Below are 23,765 nucleotides of genomic sequence, written 5' to 3'. Positions count from 1 at the left end.
TTAGAGGGAAATGCATAGCTTTAAATGCTTATAATTTAAAAAAAAATAGAAAAGACCAGAATCAATAATGTAATCTTCTGCTCTAAGTAACTAGAAAAGAAGACGAAATCAAATCACAAATAAGTAGGAAGAAGGAAATAATAAAGAGCAAAAGTCAATGAAGTAGAGAACAGATAATCAATGGAATCATAAGATGGCTTTTTGAAAATATTAAAAATTTGTGTAAACTTCTAGCTAGATTAGTCAGAAGAGAAGGAAAATGCAAACTCCCAGTATGAGGAATGTCTTAAAAATGACAAGGTCCTGGCCCTCATGAACTTCTGACAGGGAAACGAATGTTAAACAGTCATACAAGAAAATATATAGGCATAGGTTGTGGTAAACTAGGAGACAGTTCTGCAGGGAGGGAGGGGCCGACCTGGGTTGGAGAGGGGCACCTCTGCAGAGGTAAGTTAACTTCTCCCACCCTAACGCTCCGCGAGGAGTAACAGCACCCCCGCGTCTTCCAGGTCCCTGGAAGGCAGGTGCGCCCCCGCCCTGCGCGCCGCGTCCCACGCTCCCACCCCGCCCCCGCCCCCGCCGCCCCGGCCCTTCCGCGCAGGCGCGGGATTGGCGCGAGGTGGGGCGCGGCTGGCGGCGGGGCCGGGTAACCGCCCCGCGGGCGCCAAGCGGGACAACGCGCAAGTGAGGTGCCTTCGCTCGGACCCAGCGGCTCCGGTCCTCCGTGATGCCGAGGCCAGACCCGAGCGCCTGGCCTCTCTGAGCGGGTCTCGGCGCGGAGGGCACCGAGGGAGGCCATGGCGGAGCCCTTGGAGCCCGGGAGGCAGGCATCCGCGGGCGGCGGGAGCCTGGAGGAGGAGGACGACGAGGAGCGGGAGCCGCTGCTGCCGCGGATCGCCTGGGCCGAGCCGCGGAAGAGCGCCCCGGGGAGTGCCGTGAGGCAGGTGAAGGCTGCCGGGGACGAGGGCGCGGCCTCCCGTGGCCAGGCCAGCGACGAGGAACTGCTGCTCCGGCCTGGGGATGCGTCTCCCTCCCCTTCCCTGGGTTTGGGGCGCCTCCGGAGCTCGCCCACCGACCTGGATCGGAACCGCCCCGTGGGTTCAGGTGCGACCCGACTCATTCCTTATTCCGCGCCCTTCCAGAGCGCCTGTCGCCGCCGCCGCTCAGCCCCCCGTTCACGCACCTCCTCGCGTCCCTGCCCCCTGCTCCATTCTCCGTCTCCGCTAGCCCTTGCCTGCTGGCAAAGGCTGTCCACCAGGTATCCCGGCCGGCGCACAGGCCAGGCGCTAGCCCCTGCTCACACCTTGGACGCCTTGCCTTTCTCTTCTGCTCCCGGGTTTACTCGCATCTTTTCCGGGGGCTACATGCCTCTTCACTCAAGGCCCAGGGTTGTCATTAAACTCTGATCCTTGAGGCCTCCCCTAAAAGCGAGCCTAAACTTTTGGGATCAGACAGGAAACTTAACACTAAAATAACATAAGTTGTTTGCTCAAGTTTCGACTTGAGTTTTGGATTAAGAACCCTGAACTATCAAGAAAGTTCCCCGAGAGTTTGCAAGGTGGATGCCAGCTGAGAGAGGGAAAGCAAGAATATCCGGTTGCCACTGGGACACGTTTCAAAAACTTTTGAAATAAAATGTTGTAGTGACGTTAGCCAGAGCGGGCAGAGGCAGTTAAATTTACGTACCTGCCGTCTTTCTTGCAAAGTTTTCTTTCTTGAGTCATTTATACTTTTGTACTTTACAGAGGAAAAACTTTTTCACTATTGAGCAGACTGACAACATCAGGTGAAAAAGAGGATATTTGAAATGATGTTGAGAGTAAAATTTAGGCATTTGACTACAGACATGGATATTTGTTGATAAATCCAGTTTATTTGGCATAGTGGAGTCCAATTAGGCTAATTTGATAGTAAAATAGAATAGCGTTGTAAGAGTCCGAGGTAGAGATGAAACAGGCTAGATGTAAAATGGTCGTAACACCTTCTTTGCTGGTAGTAAGGGTGGTTTAAATGAGGTGATGAGTGCACTGTGCCTGGAACATCAGTCCATGCATAACAGCTTCAAGACAAGGCACAGAAAATGTAGTTTCCATTAATGCTGCTTAGTTTTTCTGGAGTCCTTAGATTTTACATGTTCTGCTACTAGTATGCTAATAGGCCTTCCACAATTTAAAGAACTTTGGGTAGAATAAGTTATTCTAGTTGTAGTTGGACTTACAGTCAAACATTCTAGAGTGAATAAAACAGAGAGGCCCACGGGAAGTGGACTTTAATGAATAAAGCTTTAGCAAATTGGTCTGACATACAGGTTGGCTAGCTACCATTATAATGTTAGCTTTTGGATGCATAGACAGTACTACATTTAACATGAAGATGGAACCAGATCACAAACAGATCCACAGTCACCTAGCTACATCAATAATCTGGGTTTATATTACCTAGAATACTGGTTTGTGAAGTAACTAAGATCCTAGCTTGCCCTTTGCTACTCCAAATTTACCTATGTAGCTAGATTTTAAAAGAGCCTAAAACCTTGAAATTGCATTTATTCTATGAAATTTGGGTTTTGTAGACAAATGATATTAAGGCTAGAAAAGGTAAAAGGGGGGGTAGAATATAATATTCAGAATACAAAATGGATTTTATTAGAATTCCAGTCTTTTAAAATTGTGGTAACTTATTTATATCAGACTTTACAGTTTGCTAAAATCTTTTTTCATATATTTCATTAATTCTCACAACAGCACAGAAAGTTAGCTGTTATTCACCCTTATGCTGGGTATGAGGATTAAAACTGACTTAAAACTGTAATGAGTAGTAGCTGATAAACTTCAGAGGTAAACCGAAGTCAAGATCCAGGAAGTGGTAAAGCCGGGACTGAGCTTTGTTCTTTCACGTCCTACATTTTTTCCATTTTGCTGTAGATCCGCAAGTTTTTCATTTTAACTTCTGTTTACTTATTATGGAGGCTTTATTTTTAATGGATTTAAAAATAGTTTTGAAATGTAAAACTATTTTTAAAATTTCAAACCGTTCTCCTAAAAAGTTCATGATTTTTTTAACCTGATGATTAAGTTTAGTTATTTTTTAATGAGTCCATTAACTTCCTTTGTCCTTTACCACCAATTTCCATGAAGCCAACTTCTCTAGTTCCAAGAAATTCTTACTTTCGATTAATACTAACATCATTTACGATGCTTAACTATTTTGTTTATGTGAACAGGAGCTATATGTACTTTAGCCAGTGGAAGAATGTCATGTCTATTATCTTTACTTGAACAAAGCATGTGACAAAGTCTAGAACCAGCATAAACCATAGTGTTGTTGGATCAGTGTCAAAGTAGAAGGATTAGTGGCATTTCTAGATCTAGCTGTCATTTTAATCAGTGAGTTGGAGAGTAGTGATAATAGTTAATACCCACAAAACAGTACCTGCAGGGCATAGTTCTGTGCATTTCACATGTATTAATTTATAACCAACTCCATGAAGTGAGCACTGTTTTTTATTCTCACTTTAACGAAGTGCAGAGAGGTGAAGTGACTTATTCAAGGTCCCAGTTAATACAAACCAGAAGCACTTACCAGTTTTGTTGGAGAGCCTGACAATTAGAGAATGGCATTAGAATTCACAAAGAGCTACCAAAGTAAAAGAAAGTGTGTATTTATTGATTCATGGTGGCTTGAAAATGTACAAACAAAATAAAATCATTTAAAAGTAAGGAAGAAAGATGAGAGTGGGAAGTTAGGGTAATGGAATAAATGAGATGGAGGCCAGAATAAGAGTGCACAAAATGTTCATCACACACTTGGTATAGGCAGCCCACAAATTTGACTTTTAAGATTACTGAGCAGCCAACTTGAGAGAAACACAGTCACTGTGTTCCTAAAGTTAAAACAGACTGATTATTTGAACAAAAACAAAACTGAGATTAACCTGTTGGGTATCCTTTTGGAGAAGAGGCTATGCTAGGTAATATATTTGTAATACAAGTGATGAATTTCATAGGAGTTTTTCTTAAAACTTCCCTGAAGTTCATTTCAGTAGAAGTAATTCTAGTGGGTGGCGCTGTCAGTATTGCTGGGTCTAGATTCAATATGCTGATAACCTGGCTAAATTTAGAGGGAGGTACTAGACAAGTAGATACCCCATAGATCTTGACAATTCTCCATAGCTGAGCTTTTGAGAGGTAGTGAGCAGCAGCGTGATGGAGATTATTCCTCAAGCAGTAATTAGGACACACGTATTCTTTGTTTTCCATCTGCTGCAGAGACCCATCATTCAGCAAATGTTTCAGTGCCTACTTGGTGCTAGTGGAAATCGAAGCCGTGGGGAAACTGGTGGCCAGATGTCAAATGGTTGTCCAGTCACCAGCCTTGTCCCCACGTAACCTTGTAACCAAACAGTTCTAATAGAGGATATATGTGCTTGGATGAGGAAAGCTGAAGGTTCCGTTGAGCTGTGCTGTGGACCTGGGGGCCAGGGAAGATTTAGCAGAGGAAGTATCCAATTTGAGACTTGAAAATGAATAGCACTGGAACCCCTGAGGCAGGGGTTAAGATCACCAGACTTGTGAGCCAGCTACTTTTCTTTTTAGAAAATATTCTGGCCAGTGGGTAAGATTTATTCATTTTGATTTATTTATCTGAAATGAGAACTTGATAAGTTACCATGCAACTTTATAAAATTAAATATAAAAGGTTATAAGTGGGTTCTCAATACATTTTCAGTTTCTACTTACCAAAGGATCAGTAATAATCCTTAAGTGTGGTTAAAATTTTGTTAATAAGTAATTCTCAAATTTATTGAGGGCCTACCATGTGCCAGGTACAGTTTTAAGCACTTGGCATATATCACGGGACAAAACAAAGATCTCTGCCCTGCTGGTACTTAGATCATTTTGTTATAGCATTGCAAATGTTCAGATGGAGTTGAAGGATGGATAAGACTCAGCCATAGGAAGGAAACTTGGCATATATATCAGAACAGCATGGGCAAAGTTTCAGAGGGTGGACTGGATGTCTTGTGAAAAGAGAGGAGCTTGAATAGAACTGGAACTTGACTAGAAGGCCACTGCTGCTTCTGAGAGGAGTCCCAAAGGATATTACAAAGGTAGAACTGAGATTCTCCTTAGAAAATTTGAATATTTTTTGATACAGAGTCAAATCAAAATCTCATAGTTTATTTCTTAAAAGGGGTGAAATTAATTTTAACTGAAAAAATGTTAAAGAAAATACAGGTAATTAAGCCCCTCAGCTATTAAAAACCAAACCAATGACAACAAACCTTCAAACCAGATCGCTACAGCACATGTGTCCTGAAGTGTCATAACTTTAGTATGTGTTCTCCAAATTAAACTCATTGCTGAATGTACATTTAAGTGACTAAAACAAAGAAATCTGTAGAATGTATTTGTGAGTTATAAGTCAGAAAGAAGAATCATCTACTGAAAAATAATTACTTGGATTTTAGAATAGTTGTATATAGTTTTGTTTTGTCTTCTGGCTGTAATTAGATAGGAACAGTTGTCCTTTAAGTGCCTTTCTGGATTGTGATGGTAAATCCAGGCTATCTTCAGAGAATGCCAGTTTTCATTTATCCAAAAGAGTTGCTCAGTAAGGGACCAGGTAAAGAAAAAGGGATTGAGAACATCCTGACTGATTTTGTAGGAATGGCTCTGATCTGGTTTTGGTTGAAGCTGAATTATTAAGTATTCAGAGTATGATCCTGGGCTCCAGGAGAGTAACAAAGGCAGGTTCTCTGATGAACTCATAAAGCTTAACCCATAAAGCAATTTGATAACATCTGATACTAACGTCAAAGTCTGCACGTAGTTTCCAAAAGAACTGCCCAAGTACATGTTGGGAGAGGCCAAGAGTGGTCCAAGAGTTTAGCCATTTCAGTATAAGTTAGTAGTATGCCAGGACTCCTAAATGACAAGTGTAATACTAGAGTGCTCTTTTTTTGGTATAGTGTCAAGACTGAGAGATGTCTCTATTCTCTGCAATGGGTTGCTTGATTCTGGAGACTGTATTTTAAGGAGGCACATTGAAAAGCTGAGGCATGAAACAGGAGGGCAACTTGGATGCTGAAAAGCCTGAAAATACTTCCATATGGAAGGAGGCAGAGAATAGAGGAGACTTAGGGAGCCATGAAATGATATTCAGCTATTTGAAGGGCCATCCCTGGGAAGAGAGGAGTAAGTACTTTTGTTTTACTCCAGATGGCAGGTCTAGGACATTGGTTGAAACTGCAGGAGAACCAATTTCTGAAGAAGAAACAAGTTTATATTTGTTTTCAAACAAGCAAAACATTAAAAAAGTGATCAACACAACATTGTAAAATGACTATAACTCAATAAAAAAAGTTAAAAAAAAGGAGTGATCTCTCTTTGAAAATGTTTAAACATTGGCCCAAAGACCACCTGCTGATGATGAATTATAGAAAGTGTACCAGTACTGGGAGCAAAGTTGAAATAACTTTTCAAATTCTTCCTTGGCGTTAAGAGCCCTGACCTAGAAGAACTATCACTTGACTAATGATGATGATTATTGGCACAACTTGGCACATAAATAATACTGTATTTATTCATTTAAATGTTTGTTTAGAACCTGCTAAATGCTGAGCCCTCTTCCAGGTGCTAGGGATACACAGTTAACAAGAAAGACAGAGTTTCTCCCTTCATTCTTATGAATTTCCATGGAATAGATAATAATGATTTGGAATAAGCGTATCAGTTGTATAGACATAATTATTTATTCTTTTAAGTATGCCCAAGGGCCTTTTTTCTAGTATTTTTCTCACCACAAAATTTTAAAAGTTAGTTGATAGTAGTCTTAATTTATGTCTGAATTAAAGCAAATATTAAATTAAGGAAAGTTTATAGTTTGAATTTTCATAAAATTGAATACATGTAATAGCATTTAAATGCCTTTCAAAGTAAAATGTGAATAACTTTTGGCTTGTCTACCACTTTTTTTCCTACCACTTTAAATGATCAGTTATTAATTCTGCAAATGTTTATTGAGTGCCTCTGATGTTCCAGGAACTGTAAAAGTTCTGGTCATATACCAGTGAAAGAAACCCATATCTTCTTGGAGCTGACAAAATAAATAAGTTATTTAATATGTTAGGTGGTAAGTGCTAACCAGAAAAATAAAATGCAGGCTAGGGGAGATTGGATAGGGTCTTGGGGGCCAGTATAAGGACTTGGACTTTTTTTCTGAGTGAGATGGAAAAACACTGGGCTGTTTTGTACAGAGGAGTGACATGATCAGACTTACATTTAAATAGGATGACTATAGCTTCTCTGCTGAGTATGGGGAGGGCATGGCTGAGTATAGGGAGGAGACCAGTTAGGAGACTTTGGCAACAATCTAGGATAGAGTTGATAGTGACTTTAATCACACAGAAGGAATGGAGATGGCAAGAGGTGGTTAGATTTAGGATATCTATTTAAAGTAGAGCCACACAACTTACTGATGGATTGGATGTGGGAGAAGAGAGTGAGATCATGGATGATTCCAAGGTTTTTGGCAAGAGCAACTGGAGATTTGGAGTTGCAAGTAACTGAAATAGGGATACTGGGAGTGAAGCAGTCAAGAGGAAATGCGGACTGGAGTTTGGGGTAGTAAAGTTTGAGTTGTCTACTAAAACATCCAAGTTGAGATGCTGAGTACAGTAGTCAGGGGTTCAGGGCAGAAATCCAGGCTTGAGGTACAAATTTGGGAGTCGTCAGTGCTGATAAGGGAGGGAAGAGGACCATGAACAGAACCTGGGGCATTCCAAAGTTTAGACAGTCAGGGAGATGAAAATGAGTCAGCAAGAGATTGAAAAAGAGGAGCCAATGAAATGGGAAGACAACCTGGAGAAGTGGCATCTTGAAAGCCAAGTGAAGAAAATATTTTCAGGAGGAGGGAGTGACCAACAGAATGAAATGGTGGTGTTGGTCAAGGAAGATAAGGTCTGAGGTTGAATTTAGCAAAGTGGAGGTCACTATGTACCCTGACAAAAATTAAATCAGTGGAGTGATCGGGTCAGAGGCTAGATTGAAATGGGTTCAAAAGAAAGTGGGAGAAGGAAAATTGGAGATGGTAAATGTAATTATATAGCTCTTCCGTTATAAAAGGGAACAAAGAAATGAGGGAGTGTCTAGGGGAACTTTGGGGGCTAAAAGAGATTTGTTTTAAAATGAGAAAAATTACAGCATGCTTTATGTGGTGATGGAAATGTTCCAGTAGAGAGGGAAATAGTGATGCAGGAAAGAATTGCTGAAGAAATGTCCTGGAGTAGTCAGGAAGAGATAGTTCTGGTATACAAAGTGGAGTTGATCTCAGAGCTTGGCAGAAGGCAGAGGATGTGGAAGGGCGGTTACGGTGCTGAGGGCTGATGGTAGTTTTTTCTGATTGCTTCTCTTTTCTTCTTGAAATAGGAAGCTGGATCATCTGCTGAGAGGGAAGAGAGGTTAGGAATTTGAGGAGAAGAGAGGGTATGAGATAGTTCTCTGAAAGAGTGGGAATATCTATTTATCAGTCTATTTATAACTCAGTCTGCTTTAACAAAATACGCTAGCCTGGGTAGCTTAAACAACTGACATTTATTTCTCACTGTTCTGGAAGCTGGGGAGTCCAAGATCAGGGCACCAGGGTGACCACGTTCTTTGGAAGGGCTCTCTTCTTGGCTTGCAGTTGACAGCCTTCTCACTGTTTCCTCACTTGGCAGAGGGAGAGAGAGAGAATGCTCTAATCCCATCATGAGGTCCCCACCCTCTTGGCCTCATCTAAACTTAATTACTTCCCAAAGAATCCATCTTCTTGTAGGATCACATTGGGGGGTTAAGGCTTCGGTGTATTTTGGAGAGTCATAAACAGTCTCTAACAGGAGATGTGGTATGTTTCCTGGGCAAAATGAGGGGCCACCTGAAGTTTGTGGTGATGAACTGAAAGGGAGACATGAGGCATTGTGTGTGTGTATGTGTGTGTGTGTGTGTGTGTGTGTGTGTGTCTAGTCAGGTTCAGCTCTCTGGGCACAGGCAGAGTCAGCAGACAGTTGGTTTTTACCAGGATTGGGACTTTTCCAGGTGACCATGATGCGGGGTGGTGAGGGGAGAGAGTGACTGTATGATGATTAACCATAATGTAAGCTGGGCAAGGAGGGAAGTAGGGACACAAAGTGGGTGAAGACCCTGATGGCATATGGCTGTGGGTGCTAGTGGGATGGAAGTTTTTGGACTCTGAGTGTGAGAGTGAATGAGGTAGGAAAATAGAAGGTGCTTGAAATGGAAAGTATGGAGAAGTTGCAGGTGTTGGGAATGACAGGTCTGGAGAAGGGCTACAGACAGAGGCTGAGGCAGGATGAAGAACACAGTCACTGGGAGGGTATTAGTGTGATTATTTCAACCTAGGAGATCTTTCCCAAGTGGCATTATTTGAAGCTTGAAGTGGGGTTAGAGAAAAAAAAGGAGCATCAAACCAGCCCATAACAATACATTTTCTGTACCCAGATGTCTTAATGCTAATAACTTAATCCAATATCACAGGTCCATATCATGGGCGTTCTCATAACTGGTCTTTCTTCTTCATGTTCTGTATTAACATTAATTTTCTTAATGAAATAATTGTTGATTCTTCAGAGTTGAATACATTTTTGGATGATCCAGAATTTGCTGATATTATATTGAAAGCAGAGCAAGCAATAGAATTTGGAGTTTTTCCAGAAAGAATCTCTCAAGGTTCAAGTGGAAGTTACTTTGTGAAGGATCCTAAGAGGGTGAGAATTTCCCAGATCTACTATATGTAACAGGCATTTTGGAAAACACTAATTTAAATGTGAAGTCATTGTGAGTTTCTGAAAATATTCCTAATAAATCTGATTGCACCTTCTTTCAGAAATAAAGGTCAGTTTATTTTTAACTAAAGGACTCTACTGTTTAAAAATAGAGCTATTCATTTTAAGTCATAGTTTTCTGTTTTATTAATAATATGGTTTCAAGTATTTATTGAATATTCACATTCAGCTGTAGATTTGTTGGGTTTATAGTCACAAGTCCTTTCCTTACAGTAACCAAGCAGAGTAGAAGTTTAAACTTTCAGAACCTTTTTAATATCATTTCGAAGTGCTTGATTTTTTTTTCAAAGATTTATTTTACCTTCAGAACATTTTTCCCAGCATTACAACAGAGAAGGAGCCTGGGCTGTCTGAAGTTTGAAGGCACTGGAATGTGACAAAGTGAAATGAACCAAAGTATAATTCTAAGGCAGAAAGGAAAAGTTGATATGGGATTTTGTTCTACTTAGTCTAGAATTTTTCAAAAATATATATTATCATTTCTAAAAGCTTTCTGAATGATGCATAGTCAGCAGTTCTTTTTTCAGGAGAAAAAAGATGGTAATTTCATCCAAATATTTTTTGCAAAGACTGAAGTTGTATTTTAAAACATAGTCTTTTTTGAGATTTAAATATGTATGGAGATAATGTTAAATTCCAAGCTTGATTTCTTAATTTGTTTTTGTTGACTTTTTCATTAGTGACTCAGACTTTATTGCATTTATAAAACAATTATATACTTATAGTAAGATTTTTATTTCTTGTTTGAGGATAATTTAGCTTCTAAATTTAATATGAATATATTTTATCAGATCAGTAATAAAGATTATAGACTTTAGACATCCATGAGCAGTTTTTTAAAGAGGAGTTTATTTAAAATTAGTTCATTAAAAATTGGAAAAATTTAGGGTGGGAAATTCTGACAACATAGATGTCCCTAGATCCTGTCATTATGACTGTATTTTAGAGATGACTTTTTGTCATTGGATTTACTCATTTAACAAACACTTGAATGCCTACTGTGTACAAGCTGCTGTTCTGAGTACTCAGGATATAGCCCTACCAAAAAAAGTCCTTGCCCTTTTAGAATGTACATCCACTGGGGAAACTAGACAGTAAATAAACATAGAATTTGGATATTTAATAGATATTGAATAATAATACTGCTTGACCTAGATCAGTGGATTTCAAACATTTTAAAATCAGTGGAACCCTTTCTTAAGTAGGAAGTCCAGTAACGTAAAACAGGTAAAATCAGAGTCGATCTGGTTAAGTGGCATGGGGTCTTAGAGCCCTGCTCACACCTTTTCTCTCACCTTCCCTAGGGTTTCTCAGAGCACAGTTTGAAAACTATTAGGCCAGAGGATTATTGATTTTAGGTTATGAATGAGAATGAGTGTAAAACTGTAATTGGAACTAAACCTCTTAATAGTTAAGGGTTATGCCCAAATCTGTGGTAGAAAAAAAGTAGAAAAAGATCAGAATGCATTTTATGGATTATTATCTCTGTATATTAAAAGTCTAATAAAATTTCTCCCTTTTCTCCCCTATAGAACATCATTGGTGTGTTTAAACCTAAATCGGAAGAGCCTTATGGTCAGCTGAATCCGAAATGGACCAAATATGTTCATAAGGTGTGCTGTCCTTGCTGCTTCGGCAGAGGCTGCCTGCTTCCTAATCAGGGATACCTTTCTGAAGCTGGCGCCTCCCTCGTGGATGAAAAGCTTCACCTGGGCATTGTACCAAAAACAAGGGTAAAGGAGAAATTGTTTTCAGTCTTGTACTTCTAATTTACAGCTCCTTTCCCCGTGCACACTTCAGTAATATTTATAATGACAGAGTCTGAAGTCGTATCCCTTTTTTTGGTAATCCAGAGTCAAGAATGCCTAGTAAGCTGATTCTAGTATAGATCCACAAAATGTCCAAGGGAATATCTCTTGCTCGTGTGAGCTGAGGTGATGCTAATGAAAAGAGGAGAGGAAATTAGCATTTAGAAAGCAGAAAAAAAAAATCAAGGATCTAGAAATTCTGTTGAAGGTAGAGATAACTAATATGCTCAGAAGACTGCTATCTTTTTTCTGGTTTGGCCTTTATACATTTTTACTTGAAGATCGCCTCAAAATATTCATTCCTAATGCCACTTGCTTCTTTCAAGACTTACTTCTTTCTTCCATTGGTCAGTTTCAGGCTGCCTCTCTGAGAGAGAAATACATATGTGCCATTTAAGCAACTTTGCAAAATCCCTTATCCTTTCTGTTTTAGATTCTCCAGAGCATTTAGTATAGTATTAAACTTTGCTAGTTTACAGCACTAGAGTGAGTTCCATGATGTATGTGACTAGAAATACTATAATGCAAATTCTAATAGCCACTTTTCTAAACTGTTCATTTCTAGGTGGTTTGGCTTGTCAGTGAGACATTTAACTACAGTGCAATTGACCGTGCAAAATCTAGAGGCAAAAAGTATGCTTTAGAAAAAGTGCCAAAAGTCGGTAGAAAATTTCATCGGATAGGACTTCCTCCTAAGGTGAGTTACTGTGATGAGCTTTACTTGCAGGGCAGTTCATCACATGTTACCTGAGTTCTGCATGCTAGGCACTGTGTGGTGGGCTGTGGATGTATTGGTAAAAACAGTCTTTCCATCTTCAGGAGCTTATCGTAGCAAGCAGTGATAAAGCTGTCAGGATGGTCATGTGCAGGGAGCTTAGAGAGGTTAAAGGAGGGTGGTCTAACCCAGTTTGGAAGGCTAGGGAATTTCCAAGAAGAGGTTGTTCCTAAGGCTTCATAAAGCAGTGTCTGAAAGTACTAGGTTTTACTCCAAACCTGTTAGCTCTGAGACCTTGGGCAAGTCCCTTACTCTCCAAGCCCCAGTTTCTATAAAACAGAGATGAGAAGAACTATGTCTTTGGGTTGCAAGAATAAAATGAATAAATTTATACAAGTACTTGGTACATATAGTACCTGGCACATAGTAAATGGTAGTAACTAACTTTGCTCACTGCATATTAGATTTTGTTTTTTCATATCACTTTAAAGTAAACTTAAGGGATGATTAGCAACTAGCTAAAGCAAGGATGGGGAGGGTTAATGAGAAAAGCATTCTAGATAAACCTCTAGGCTGTATTGTTATTTAAAAAATATATTTGACCTTCAATTCTGTTGTGTTGTTGTCGCTATACATTTATCTATATAAAAGAATTTGAGTAGGAATACATAGTTAACCTAACTTGTCTTTAATATTGTCCTCTAAGTAAGTAGGAAGTTTGAAAAAATTTACAAGGCCTCTTACTCCTTAGCTACACTGAAATAAGTGTGACTAAAGAAGTATATTATTTCCATACTTATGAGTACTAGAACTTCATTATAAGTGCTTTAGAGAAGACATTTAGGAAATCATTAAAATTTCATGCCAACAAGGACATGAAGTGTTATGATAAGAGGTAGATTTTGTTTGTGGTGATTTTTTATGAGGCTAGCTAGGTTACCTGTTCATTACCTGTGTGTCCTGTGCTGTATAAATTTGTATTTCCTTCTTTAAAAAATTGTTTAATGTTAACAACTAGTCATTTTAGTGATAGAAAGCCTTATAAAACAGACATATCTTCAAGGAAAGGACTTTAAAAAAAAACACTATACAGGTTATGATTAAAGAATTAATTTTTTTAAAAATAAAACTATTTTCTCTATTTTATGTTGTAAAAAGAATCCTGAAGTATTACTTCAGTAAGATAACATTATACTGTTATTAAATAACTAGGATAGGTGTAAAATTTGGTCTTTATAATTAAATTAATTTTAATGAATATTTTTAGAAAATAGCATTCTTGTTGAGATTCTCACCTTGAGGGCACACGTGTATTTTCTTTTTAAATGATCCTAAAATAGCTTCTATGCTCCTTGAAAGTCTAAGATTGAGCATTTTTTATTTGCTATGTATTCTTTATGTGATTATTTAAAATTAGGGTATAAAAATAGTTTTCTTGATAAATGTGGTTTATCTAAATTAGTGTTAACTTCTATTTTCTTACTGTGTCTAAATAAAGTATTTTGTGATAACAGTGCTGAGAAATTTAAAAAGTAATCTGTTTGTTCTTGTGTGGTTTTTTGTTTCTAACTGTAATTCTTAACATTATAGATTGGTTCCTTTCAGTTATTTGTTCAAGATTACAAGGAGGCTGAATATTGGCTTAGGAAATTTGAAGCTGATCCTTTGCCTGAGAATGTTAGAAAACAGTTTCAGTCCCAGTTTGAAAGATTAGTTATTTTGGATTACATCATCAGGAACACAGGTACTGAAGTTCTCTCATCTGTTCACTCACATCTTGTTAACTTTTAAACTATATTGAACTCTTGTTTATCCGAACCAAAGACATAAAATGTTGCTGCAGTAATTTGAGGCCACTTTTTCTTTACCTGCCTGAAAAAACAGGGATGTAGTACTGACTCTCCTGGGCAGAATGAATCCTGTTATGGGGATTCTGACTCAGAGCAGGCTCCTGTCCAGGTGCTAGTGGTCAGTTCCTGTCCCTAGAGGGGAGTTTCTTGGCAGCAGGACAAAGCCTGCTGGAAATTGGAAATGTTATCTGCATAATATGAATAATTAAAACTTGATTGTATAAATTATTTTAAATGCTTATTTTGACATTAAATGACTGTTAATATAGTCTATAAATACATTAAACTCTTAATTTTTTTTGTGCTGGAAGGGAACAATGACATAGGTAATCCAAAACAATGATTCCCAAATATGGGTCCTTGGACAGTCAGAGTCAGTATTATGTGGGCACTTGTTACAAATGCCCACCCCAGACCTACTGAATGTGGGGCCAGCAGTTTGTGTTTTAACAAGTCCTCCAGGTAATTCTGGTGCACTCTGAAGTTTGAGAAACACTGGCTGAAATATTTCTTCATTTATATTAGTTACTGAAAAAGCATTATATACTTTTTTAGATTTACCTTTTTAAATCATATAGTCTTAGGTTAATGTTAAAATTAATGTGGAGTCTGATGGAGTATTACTCAGCCATGAAAAAGAGTGAAATAGTGTCATTTGCAGCAACTTGAATGGACCTGAGAATATACTTAGCGAAGTCAGTCAGAGAAAGACAGATGTTACATGGTATCATTTAGATGTGGAATCTAAAAAAATAGTACAAATGAATCCATGTACAAAAAAGGAACAGACTCACAGACATAGAAAAAAAAAACTTACAGTTACCCAAGGAGAGAGGGAAGTGGGGAGGGACAAATTAGGAATATGGGATTTACAGATATAAACTACTATACATAATATCGATAAGCAATAAGGATTTACTATATAGCACAGAGAATTATTTTTAATATCTTGTAATAGCCTGTAATGGAAAATAATCTGAAAAAAGATATGCCTATATAACCAAATCACTTTGCTGTACCCCTAAAACTAATACTATATCATAAATCAACTATACTTCAATTAAAAAAAATTGGTGCAGAGTCTAGAGTACTTCTATATAGATATTAGGTAAAGCCCATTGGGAAATTTGCCTGGTAATAGGGGTAGATGCTTTTTCTTCCTAAGGTGAAGAGAAGTTATCCTTTTTAATTACCTTGACTTAATAGTTCTTGACAGTAATTGTACCTACCTCACAAAGTGGTTATAAGAATTCAATGAATTAATACATGTTAAGCACTTAAAACAATGTCTGGCACAGAATAAATGCTCAATAAATGTTAGCTAACATTTATGAGTATTTTTTAATCTGTATGTGTTAAATTAGAGCCTTTAATGTGTCAACATGCTACAAAAAACAAGTTAAGGTCTTGACAGTAAAGAGGTGACTAGATTTTTCCCCTTAATATTAAGCTTGATGTCCATGAAAAATGAAGTAACAGATTTTTTGTTTGTTTGTTTTGAAAGACAGGGGAAACGACAATTGGTTAATCAAATACGAAAAGCAGAAACATGAAAAGGAAGTTAAGGTAAGGAAATTTTAAATTACTATATATGTATCTGAATACACGCACACTATCAATTTCTGTAAAACATTCCTTCAGGTTAAGTTATTCTTCACCACTTCCTCATTTCCTTCACTTAGATCCTTGGTGTTTTATCTCTCTTGCTGTTTTTATCATTTTTTTCTTTCCTTCCCCTATTCACATTGCATTTTTTATTCTATTTTTAAAATCTCTATGCAGCCTTAATTTGTATGTTGTTTTAGAATAAAAGAATGATATCAGCTCAGTACTTTTTTAGGGCTTGGAAATTTGTTGTAGAACCACCAGATTTATTTTGCTTTTATGTAATAAAGGCTTCTAGTATTTTTTGCCAAAGTGTTTATATTTTGCTAATTCACTTCTTTCTGAGTCTTATGACAGAATTACCCAATAAAGTGGAATATGTGTGCTTTACCTGTGAATCATATCCACTGAACTTAAAAAAATATACTTCTGTTTATAAGAAGCAGGCTTTCACACACATAATAGGCTTCAAAGACCCTTAACGCTGTCAAAATGATAGATTTTAGATTCATTCCTATGAACTTTGACTCCCCAAGTTCAAATTTCAGATATGTACATAGAAGATACTTTCAGAATAATTTTACTTGTTTAAAGCAGTTTATACATTTGAGAAAGTTTTAACCGATTAAAAAAAATTTCTGACATGTTTACAATCTGTGTATTCTCATAATTTAAAGCTATTGTATCCCTGTAAAAAGTTTGTAGTTTATCAAACAGATTTTAAGTTACATATTCATAGTACTCAGCAATAAAAAAAGAACAAACTTGAGATGCACATGATAACATGGATGAATCTCAAAATCCTGCTGAGTGAAAGAAGCTACATAAAAGGGGAGGAGATACTATCTGATTCCTTTTATACAAAAATCTAGAAAGTGCAAACTAATCCCTAGTGACAGAAAGCAGCCCGTGGTTGCCTGTGGTGGGAGGGGACTGCTAAGGGACACGAGGAAACTTCTGGGTGGCTTTGCATCTGTCAGTGCTTCTCAGATTGTATACTTTAGTATGTAGAGTTTATTGTCTGTAAATTATACCTCAATAAAGCTGTAAATAGAAAAAAAGATAGAAATAAAAATAAAAGGCAGTTATAGCAGAAATGGGTTGAAAATACACATAAAAATATACACATTTATAATAGTTCCTAAATATATTTTATTGGTATATTTTAAGCAGTTGGACTTTACTGAAAACTTTGTTCTTTTGCTCTGAAGTATTTAATACATTTTCAGTAAGAGAAAATATTTGATACAAACTAGCAGAAACAATCCTGGCATATATCACATGGTCCTTCACTCTAATACTTTTAATTTAAAAATTATTTTTTTCACCTTTTGTTGTTTTGTCTAGGCAACTTAAGGATAGCAAGCATCTGTTTTTAGATAATAGGAATAGATAGTACGAAGTAGTGAGAATTCTCTTACTCCTGAGGTCTTCATTTCTGAGGAGAGAGTAGAGGTTAGAATTGGCCTACATCCTGTAATCAGGAGTATCTTGAGGTTCCTTCTACTGGACCTTATTATATTTAGCTATGGTCGTTGGGGAGTTTTATTTAGAAATATTTTGTATTTGAACTAATTATTTCTGAGACCTGAGGAAAGACTTGATTTTAATAAGGTAACTTTGTTAAGTTGAGATCTTAAAAATATCAGCCTTTTGCAAGTATACACTTAAGCAATGCATCTAACAGCATTTTTTTAAGTCTTAGTAATTCCAAACCCTCTTCCCCAAAGAGGAAAAAACTTAAACTATTACTGTATAAATGTGTAATACCAAATTTTAAAAAAAGTGATTATGAAATTTTACTGAAGACAGTTTCTTCCCTTAAAGGGTAAATTCTTTCTGCCAAGTTAATTTTTATAGGCTCTTCAAATAAAATTTGTTTAAATCTCAGTAATTATTGTAAATTTATCTTTTAGAAATGTTCATAAAAATTTTTTTTATCAACAGACTATTTTTCTCCCTTTTAGGAAACAAAATGGACTGATGATAAAGAATCGCTTATTAAAATAGCTGCAATTGATAATGGTCTAGCATTTCCTTTTAAACATCCTGATGAGTGGAGAGCATGTGAGTATTTAGGACCTTCCTTAGATTCTGTGGTTATCCCATTTCCAGAACAAGAAGGGAATGAAATTTATAGATATCAAAATAGCAGAGGAAAATTTACCGAGTGAAGTCTAATTATTCGTTAGGGCTCAATTCTAGGCACTAGGAATGTGCACTGCACTCTGGTCTTGCCATGTGTTGTTTCCTTATTTTTGGATGACTCTGGTTTTAATTTTTGGGCTTGTGTTAGTCTTGTAAATAAGTTTGATAGCTTTTCACTTTTTAAATTTATGTAACATGGGAATGATCTATTTCAATATTTTGGTAGAATTTTATTTTAATGTTCTGGGTAGTAGTCACTTCTAAAACAATTTATGCCTACCTCCTCCTAATAGTGAGTAGTGCTATGTCTGCCTTATCCGTCTCTTTTATGGTTAATGGTCAGGTTTTCTACATCTTCTTGAGTCAGTTTTAGACATTATTATGTTATTTAAAATTACACATGTTATCTTGAGTTGTGATTTATGGCTATAAAGTTTTTTTGTAGAATTCTCTTATGATTAAAAAAATACCCTCAAAAATACCCTCTGTGCATATAAAATATTTAGGGGTGAAATGAAATGATATCTGGAATTTGCCTTAAAATACTTAAGTGGAGGGAAAATGGAAATTGATGAAACAAGTTTTGTGAAAATTTTGGGAATAATTGAATTAGGTTATTCAGAATATGGAAGTTCATACCTGTTCTTTTTAATTTTGTGTATGTTTGAAATATGTGTAATAGATTTGAAAACTAATCTCTGTATTCATGACTATGTCTCTTTTAAATTCCTACTGTTTATGAGTGGATTTTTTTTTCAATAGACTTGCCAAAGATTTGTCTATTATAAAGAATTGGCCCATATATATATTTATAAAATTTGTTTTTGCTTTTATCAGATAATTGGCCTTTTATTGATCAGGTTTGCAGTTTGTTTATTTGCTTTTTCTCTTTCATTGATTTATGTCTTCCATCATTATTCTTTTCTTCTATTGTGTTCATCTTGTTTTGTTTTCCTGTGCATATTTTTCTAGGTGTCATTGCAAAACCACAGATTGAATAGGTGTTACTCTATCGTTCTGCTTTTACGTATTCATATTTTAAGACTTTCTTTTTGACAGGAATAATTTAAAAGTATTTTGTTCGGTTATAAATTTCTAGGTCAGTCGATTTATTTAAAAAAAAGCCATCCATTGTTATTTTCAAGTTTTATTGCTTTGTAATCTGTGAATGTAACTATATGAATTCTGCTTCTTGAAATTTGTTAATAATTCTTTTGTAATTTTATATATGGCCAATTTGGAGAACTGTATTTGAAAAGAATGTGTTTGGGCACAAAGTTCTGTATCTCTACTAATTAAAGCTTGTTAGTTGTTAGTCAAATCATATTCTTGACTTACTTTTGACCACTTGATCTGCTAATTTTTGAGAGACGGTGAAAGGTCATTGTGATTGTGATGTCAATTTCTTCTGGCATTTCTGTGCATTTTTTGCTTTGTATTCACATACATAAAGGCCCAACATTTTATCTTGCTGGTGGCTTGTTCTTTTTATTAGTGTAGAATATATCCCACTTTATCCCTCACAATGTTTTTTGCTTTTCTTATTTCATCTGTTGTAACATTGCTATACCTCATTTCTTTTTTGTTAGCATTTACCTGTTTTGTTCTATACTTTCATTTTTAACTTCCATTGTTTTGTTTTAAGTGTATTACAAATGAACAGCTCTTAGCTGGAGATTTTTTTTACCCAATCTGAGATTCTTTTTTTTTTTATAAATAACAATTCCAAAATTTGTATGGAACCATAAAAGACCCCAGATTGCCAAAGCAATCATTTGTAGGTCTTTTTTTTTTTTCCTCTTTTTTTTTTTCTCTTTCTAATTTTTGTTCCCTTTTTTTATGGTTTGATGATTAGAGAAGTTCCTTTAACATTTGTCATAAAGCTGGTTTGGTGGTGCTGAAATCTTTCAGCTTTTGTTTATCTGAAGCTTTTGATTTCTCCATCAAATCTGAACCAGAGCCTTGCTGGATTCTTAGCTGTAAGTTTTTCCCTTTCATCACTTTAAATATATCGTGCCACCCGCTTCTGGCCTATAGAGTTTCTGCTGAAAAATCAGCTGATAACCTTATGGGAATTCCCTTGTATGTTATTTGTTGCTTTTCTCTTGCCAATTTTAATATTTTCTCCTTATCCTTAATTTTTGTCAATTTGATGACTATGTGCCTTGGTGTGTTCCTGTTTGGGTTGATCCTGTGTGGAACTCTCTGAGCTTCCTGGACTTGGGTGACTGTTTCCTTTCCCAAGTTGGGGAAGCTTTTGGTTATTATCTCTTCAAAAATTTTCTCAGATCCATTCGCTCTCTCTTCTCTTTCTGGGACCCCTATAATGTGAATATTAGTGCACTTCATGTTGTCCCAGAGTTCTCTTAAACTATCCTCATTTCTTTTCATTCTTTTTTCTTTTTTCTGTTCTGCAGTAGTGATTTCCAGTAATCTGTCTTCTAGCTCACTGATCCATTCTTTTGCCTCATTTAGTCTGTTCTTGGTTCCTTCTATTGTGTTACTCATTTCAGTGATTTCATTCTTCAACTCTGTTTGGATATTCTTTATATTTTTCAACTCTTTGCTAAGAACTTCACTCTGTGCATCTATACTTCCCTTGAGTTCTCTGAACATCTTCGCCATCATTACTTTAAAGTCTTTCTCAGGTAAATTGCGTATTTCCTCATCACTTATTTCTTCCTCTGGGATTTTATCTTGTGCCTCAGGCTGGGAGGTATTCCTCTGCCACCTCATGTTGTCTACCTTTCTATTGGTATTTTTAGGTAGGTTAGTTACATTCCTCAACTTTGGAGAGGTGACTCTCTGTGGGATACATCCTGTGTGTCCCAGCAGTATGCTCCTCTCTGTCACCCAAGGGCCAGCATCCTGTCCCAGGGTAGAGTCTGGCCTGTGTTAGTGGATTCCTTCCACAGGCTTTGTGATTGTTATTTTCTCATTGCTGGTATCTGCCCCTGGTGGATGACGCTGGACTAGAGGCTTATGCAGGTTCCCTGGCAGGAGTTGGTGCCTGCCCACTGTGGGGTGAAGCTTGTTCCTGGACCTCTGGTAGGTAGGGCTGTGTCTAGGGTTATGTCTAGAAGTGTTTGTGGCTCAGGAAGTCTGCTGATGGGTGGGGCTATGTTCCCACCCAGTATATTGTTTGATCTGAGGCTTTCCAGCCCTTAAGCTTACAGGCTGTTGGGTGGGGCTAAGTCTTGGTGTGAATGATCCAATCAAGATGTCAGCCTCCAAGAAAGCTCATGTAGATGAACACTCCCGGAATGCCTGCCACCAGCTTTTATGTCCACTGGGTGAGCTGCAACCATCCCCTACCTCCTCAGGAGACCCTCTAAAACCAGCAGGCAGGCCTGGTCCAGGTTCCTATGAAATCACTGCCTCTGCCTTTGGACCTGGCGCACACAAGACTCTGTGTATGCTTCCCGAGAGAATGAAGTATGTTTCCCCGAGACCCATGGGGTTCCTGGAGTTGAGCCCCACTGGCCTTCAAAACCAGATGTCCTGGGGTCCCCTCCTTCTGCCAGTGCCAGAACCCTGGGCTGGGGAGCCTGATGTGAGGTTCAGAACTCTCACTCCTATGGGAGGGCCTCTGCAACTTAATTATTCTTCAGCTTGTGGGTTACCCACCCAGGAAATTTGGGGCCCAATTATATTGCAAGCATACCTCTCCTACCATCCTGCTGTGGTTCTCTCTTTATGTTTCCAGTTGAAGAAGATCTGTTTTGCTTGGTTCCAGTCTTTTTTTCCGATGGTTGTTCAGCAGTCAGTCATGGTTTTGTTGTAGTCTTGAGGAGACGCGAGCTCGTGGTCCTACTACTCTGCCATCTTGACCAAAAATTCTTATTTATATACTTCTCTGTGAGTCTTTTAATAGGTACACTTAACTGTGGTTTAAGTCTCAATAAATTACTGATGTGTTTGAACTTTTCCTGCTATCTTTTTTTTTCTATTCACCATGAATTTCATTTTTTTCTTTTTTTCCTTTCTTGTCTTTAATTGAACTGACTTGAAATGTCTTTCTTTTATTTTTTCCCTCTAATGGTTTGGAATCTATATGCAAGTTGCATTTTAAAAGTGTCAAGTTTAAGATGCCTACAGTACATCTGGAAATTTTTACCAAACATGCAGTTGGGGATTAAGGGTTTGGAACTTGAAAGAGGAATTGGTATTGAGGATATCATTTCAAAATGTCACCTTGGTAAGTGGAAGCCATGCAGTGTTTGCTATCACCGGGGAAATGATGGTGAGCAAATACATTACTAGGGCAACGTGAGGTACATAGGTACTCAATAAATGTTTTGTGAACATTTAGTAAATGAAGGCGAGAGAGGACTGAGTATAGAATCTGGAAATGGTAACGTTGAAAACCAGAGGAAAAGCCAGCAAATGAGAGAAATGGCTTAAAAGACAGAAAGTGAACTTTGAGAGCAGTATCTCCAAAACCACATAGAGAATTTCCCAGAGGGAGGTGATAGAGAGCAGTGTGTTGCTACAGAGACATTAGGTAGCATGAGGACTGCGATGGGCCTTCGGAGAGAAGACCGGTGGTCTTAGGGGAGAGTTTGAAAGGTGATAGTCAAAGTTGAGGGATAGGGGTTGGAAGCAGAGGCAGGCATAGCATACGGGCTTTTCTTTTATGTAATTGGTCAGGGAAAGATAAAAGGAACTTGTTCATAGCTTCAGGGAGATGTAACCCAGGGGAAAGGCTTTCTTTGGAATTGGCTCTACTTCCCACAGTGTTCAAAGAGATAAATAAAAGAGAATTAAGAAGGAATGACTCTAAAGGCAGATTTTTTTTTTCTCCCCTCAGGGCTTTCTAAGTGGTAGAAGCCATCAAATCTGGAAGTTCTCATTGGATGTATCCACTGTAGTTCTATGGGTGATCATATTGTCAGAAACCTTATACTTTCTTGCAGGAATCTGAATCTGCATTCTGTCTAGAAGATCCTACTCCTTTTTAAATCTTTGTAGTCCTGACACTGTGTAGATTTAATGGTCTTCTTGGGAGAGAACTAAGTTAGCCCAGAGTCATGGATCTTTTACCCTTCAAAGCCACTTTCCTATTTACATACTAATGATTTAAAATTTTGGAACATACACATACACAGACACAAATGAGTGGTCAGTTCTTGATAATTTGTGGCTAGAAAGGCAGGGAGACTTCAGTCATCTGGGGATCTGGGGATGTGAATAAATTATGGGTACCTCTCAATTTCCAGACACAGAAACCAGAGATTCAGATATAGTTTTTGATATAGGGCTGTTTGAGATAGACTCATTATCAAAACTGTTTACTGTTTAAAACTCAGAAACCTAACTAGTTCAGGTAATACCTTACTGTATTTTACTATCTGAATTAACCATCCAAACTTTAGAAATCTGAATGATTTAGATGGCAAAGAATAATTGTTCTCTCTGATAACCTTTCTCCTTTTTTTTCTTTTTTAATCTAGGAATTGTAGGAAAAAAACAGGGTAATGTGGATTGAAATAAACCATTTCCCCCCACTTATAAGACTACTTTTTTTTTTTATTAGATCCATTTCACTGGGCTTGGCTTCCTCAAGCAAAAGTTCCTTTTTCTGAAGAAATAAGAAACTTGGTTCTACCATATATTTCTGACATGAACTTTGTGCAAGATTTATGTGAAGATCTTTATGAACTTTTTAAGGTAAATAAATTTTTAGTTTTACTTTTTGCAGAAAATTAAATAACTCTTAAGAGATATTTTCCTAATAGAGCTAATTTGCAGTTTATTGCTTCTGATATCACTGCTTGCAGTAGAACCCAATATAA

The 23,765-nt window shown here is 37.4% G+C and overlaps 1 protein-coding gene across 1 annotated transcript in view; it reads left to right on the top strand.

The window, feature by feature from the left end:
- The first annotated feature begins 609 nt into the window (after positions 1-609).
- The window catches only part of PI4K2B (phosphatidylinositol 4-kinase type 2 beta), a 30,274-nt gene continuing 7,118 nt past the window's right edge, over positions 610-23,765 (top strand). The window contains exons 1-8 of the mRNA XM_072945614.1: positions 610-1,104; positions 9,630-9,766; positions 11,377-11,577; positions 12,218-12,349; positions 13,958-14,111; positions 15,722-15,783; positions 17,790-17,889; positions 23,507-23,640. Of these exons, the coding sequence (XP_072801715.1) occupies positions 798-1,104; positions 9,630-9,766; positions 11,377-11,577; positions 12,218-12,349; positions 13,958-14,111; positions 15,722-15,783; positions 17,790-17,889; positions 23,507-23,640 (1,227 nt within the window). The 5' untranslated portion in view covers positions 610-797. The remainder of the gene's footprint in view (positions 1,105-9,629; positions 9,767-11,376; positions 11,578-12,217; positions 12,350-13,957; positions 14,112-15,721; positions 15,784-17,789; positions 17,890-23,506; positions 23,641-23,765) is intronic.

Source organism: Vicugna pacos, chromosome 2 (genome assembly GCF_048564905.1).
Source record: "Vicugna pacos chromosome 2, VicPac4, whole genome shotgun sequence".
Lineage (NCBI taxonomy): Eukaryota > Metazoa > Chordata > Mammalia > Artiodactyla > Camelidae > Vicugna > Vicugna pacos.
The sequence above is the reverse complement of the archived record's forward strand: the minus strand, read 5'-3'. Positions and strand labels throughout refer to the sequence as shown.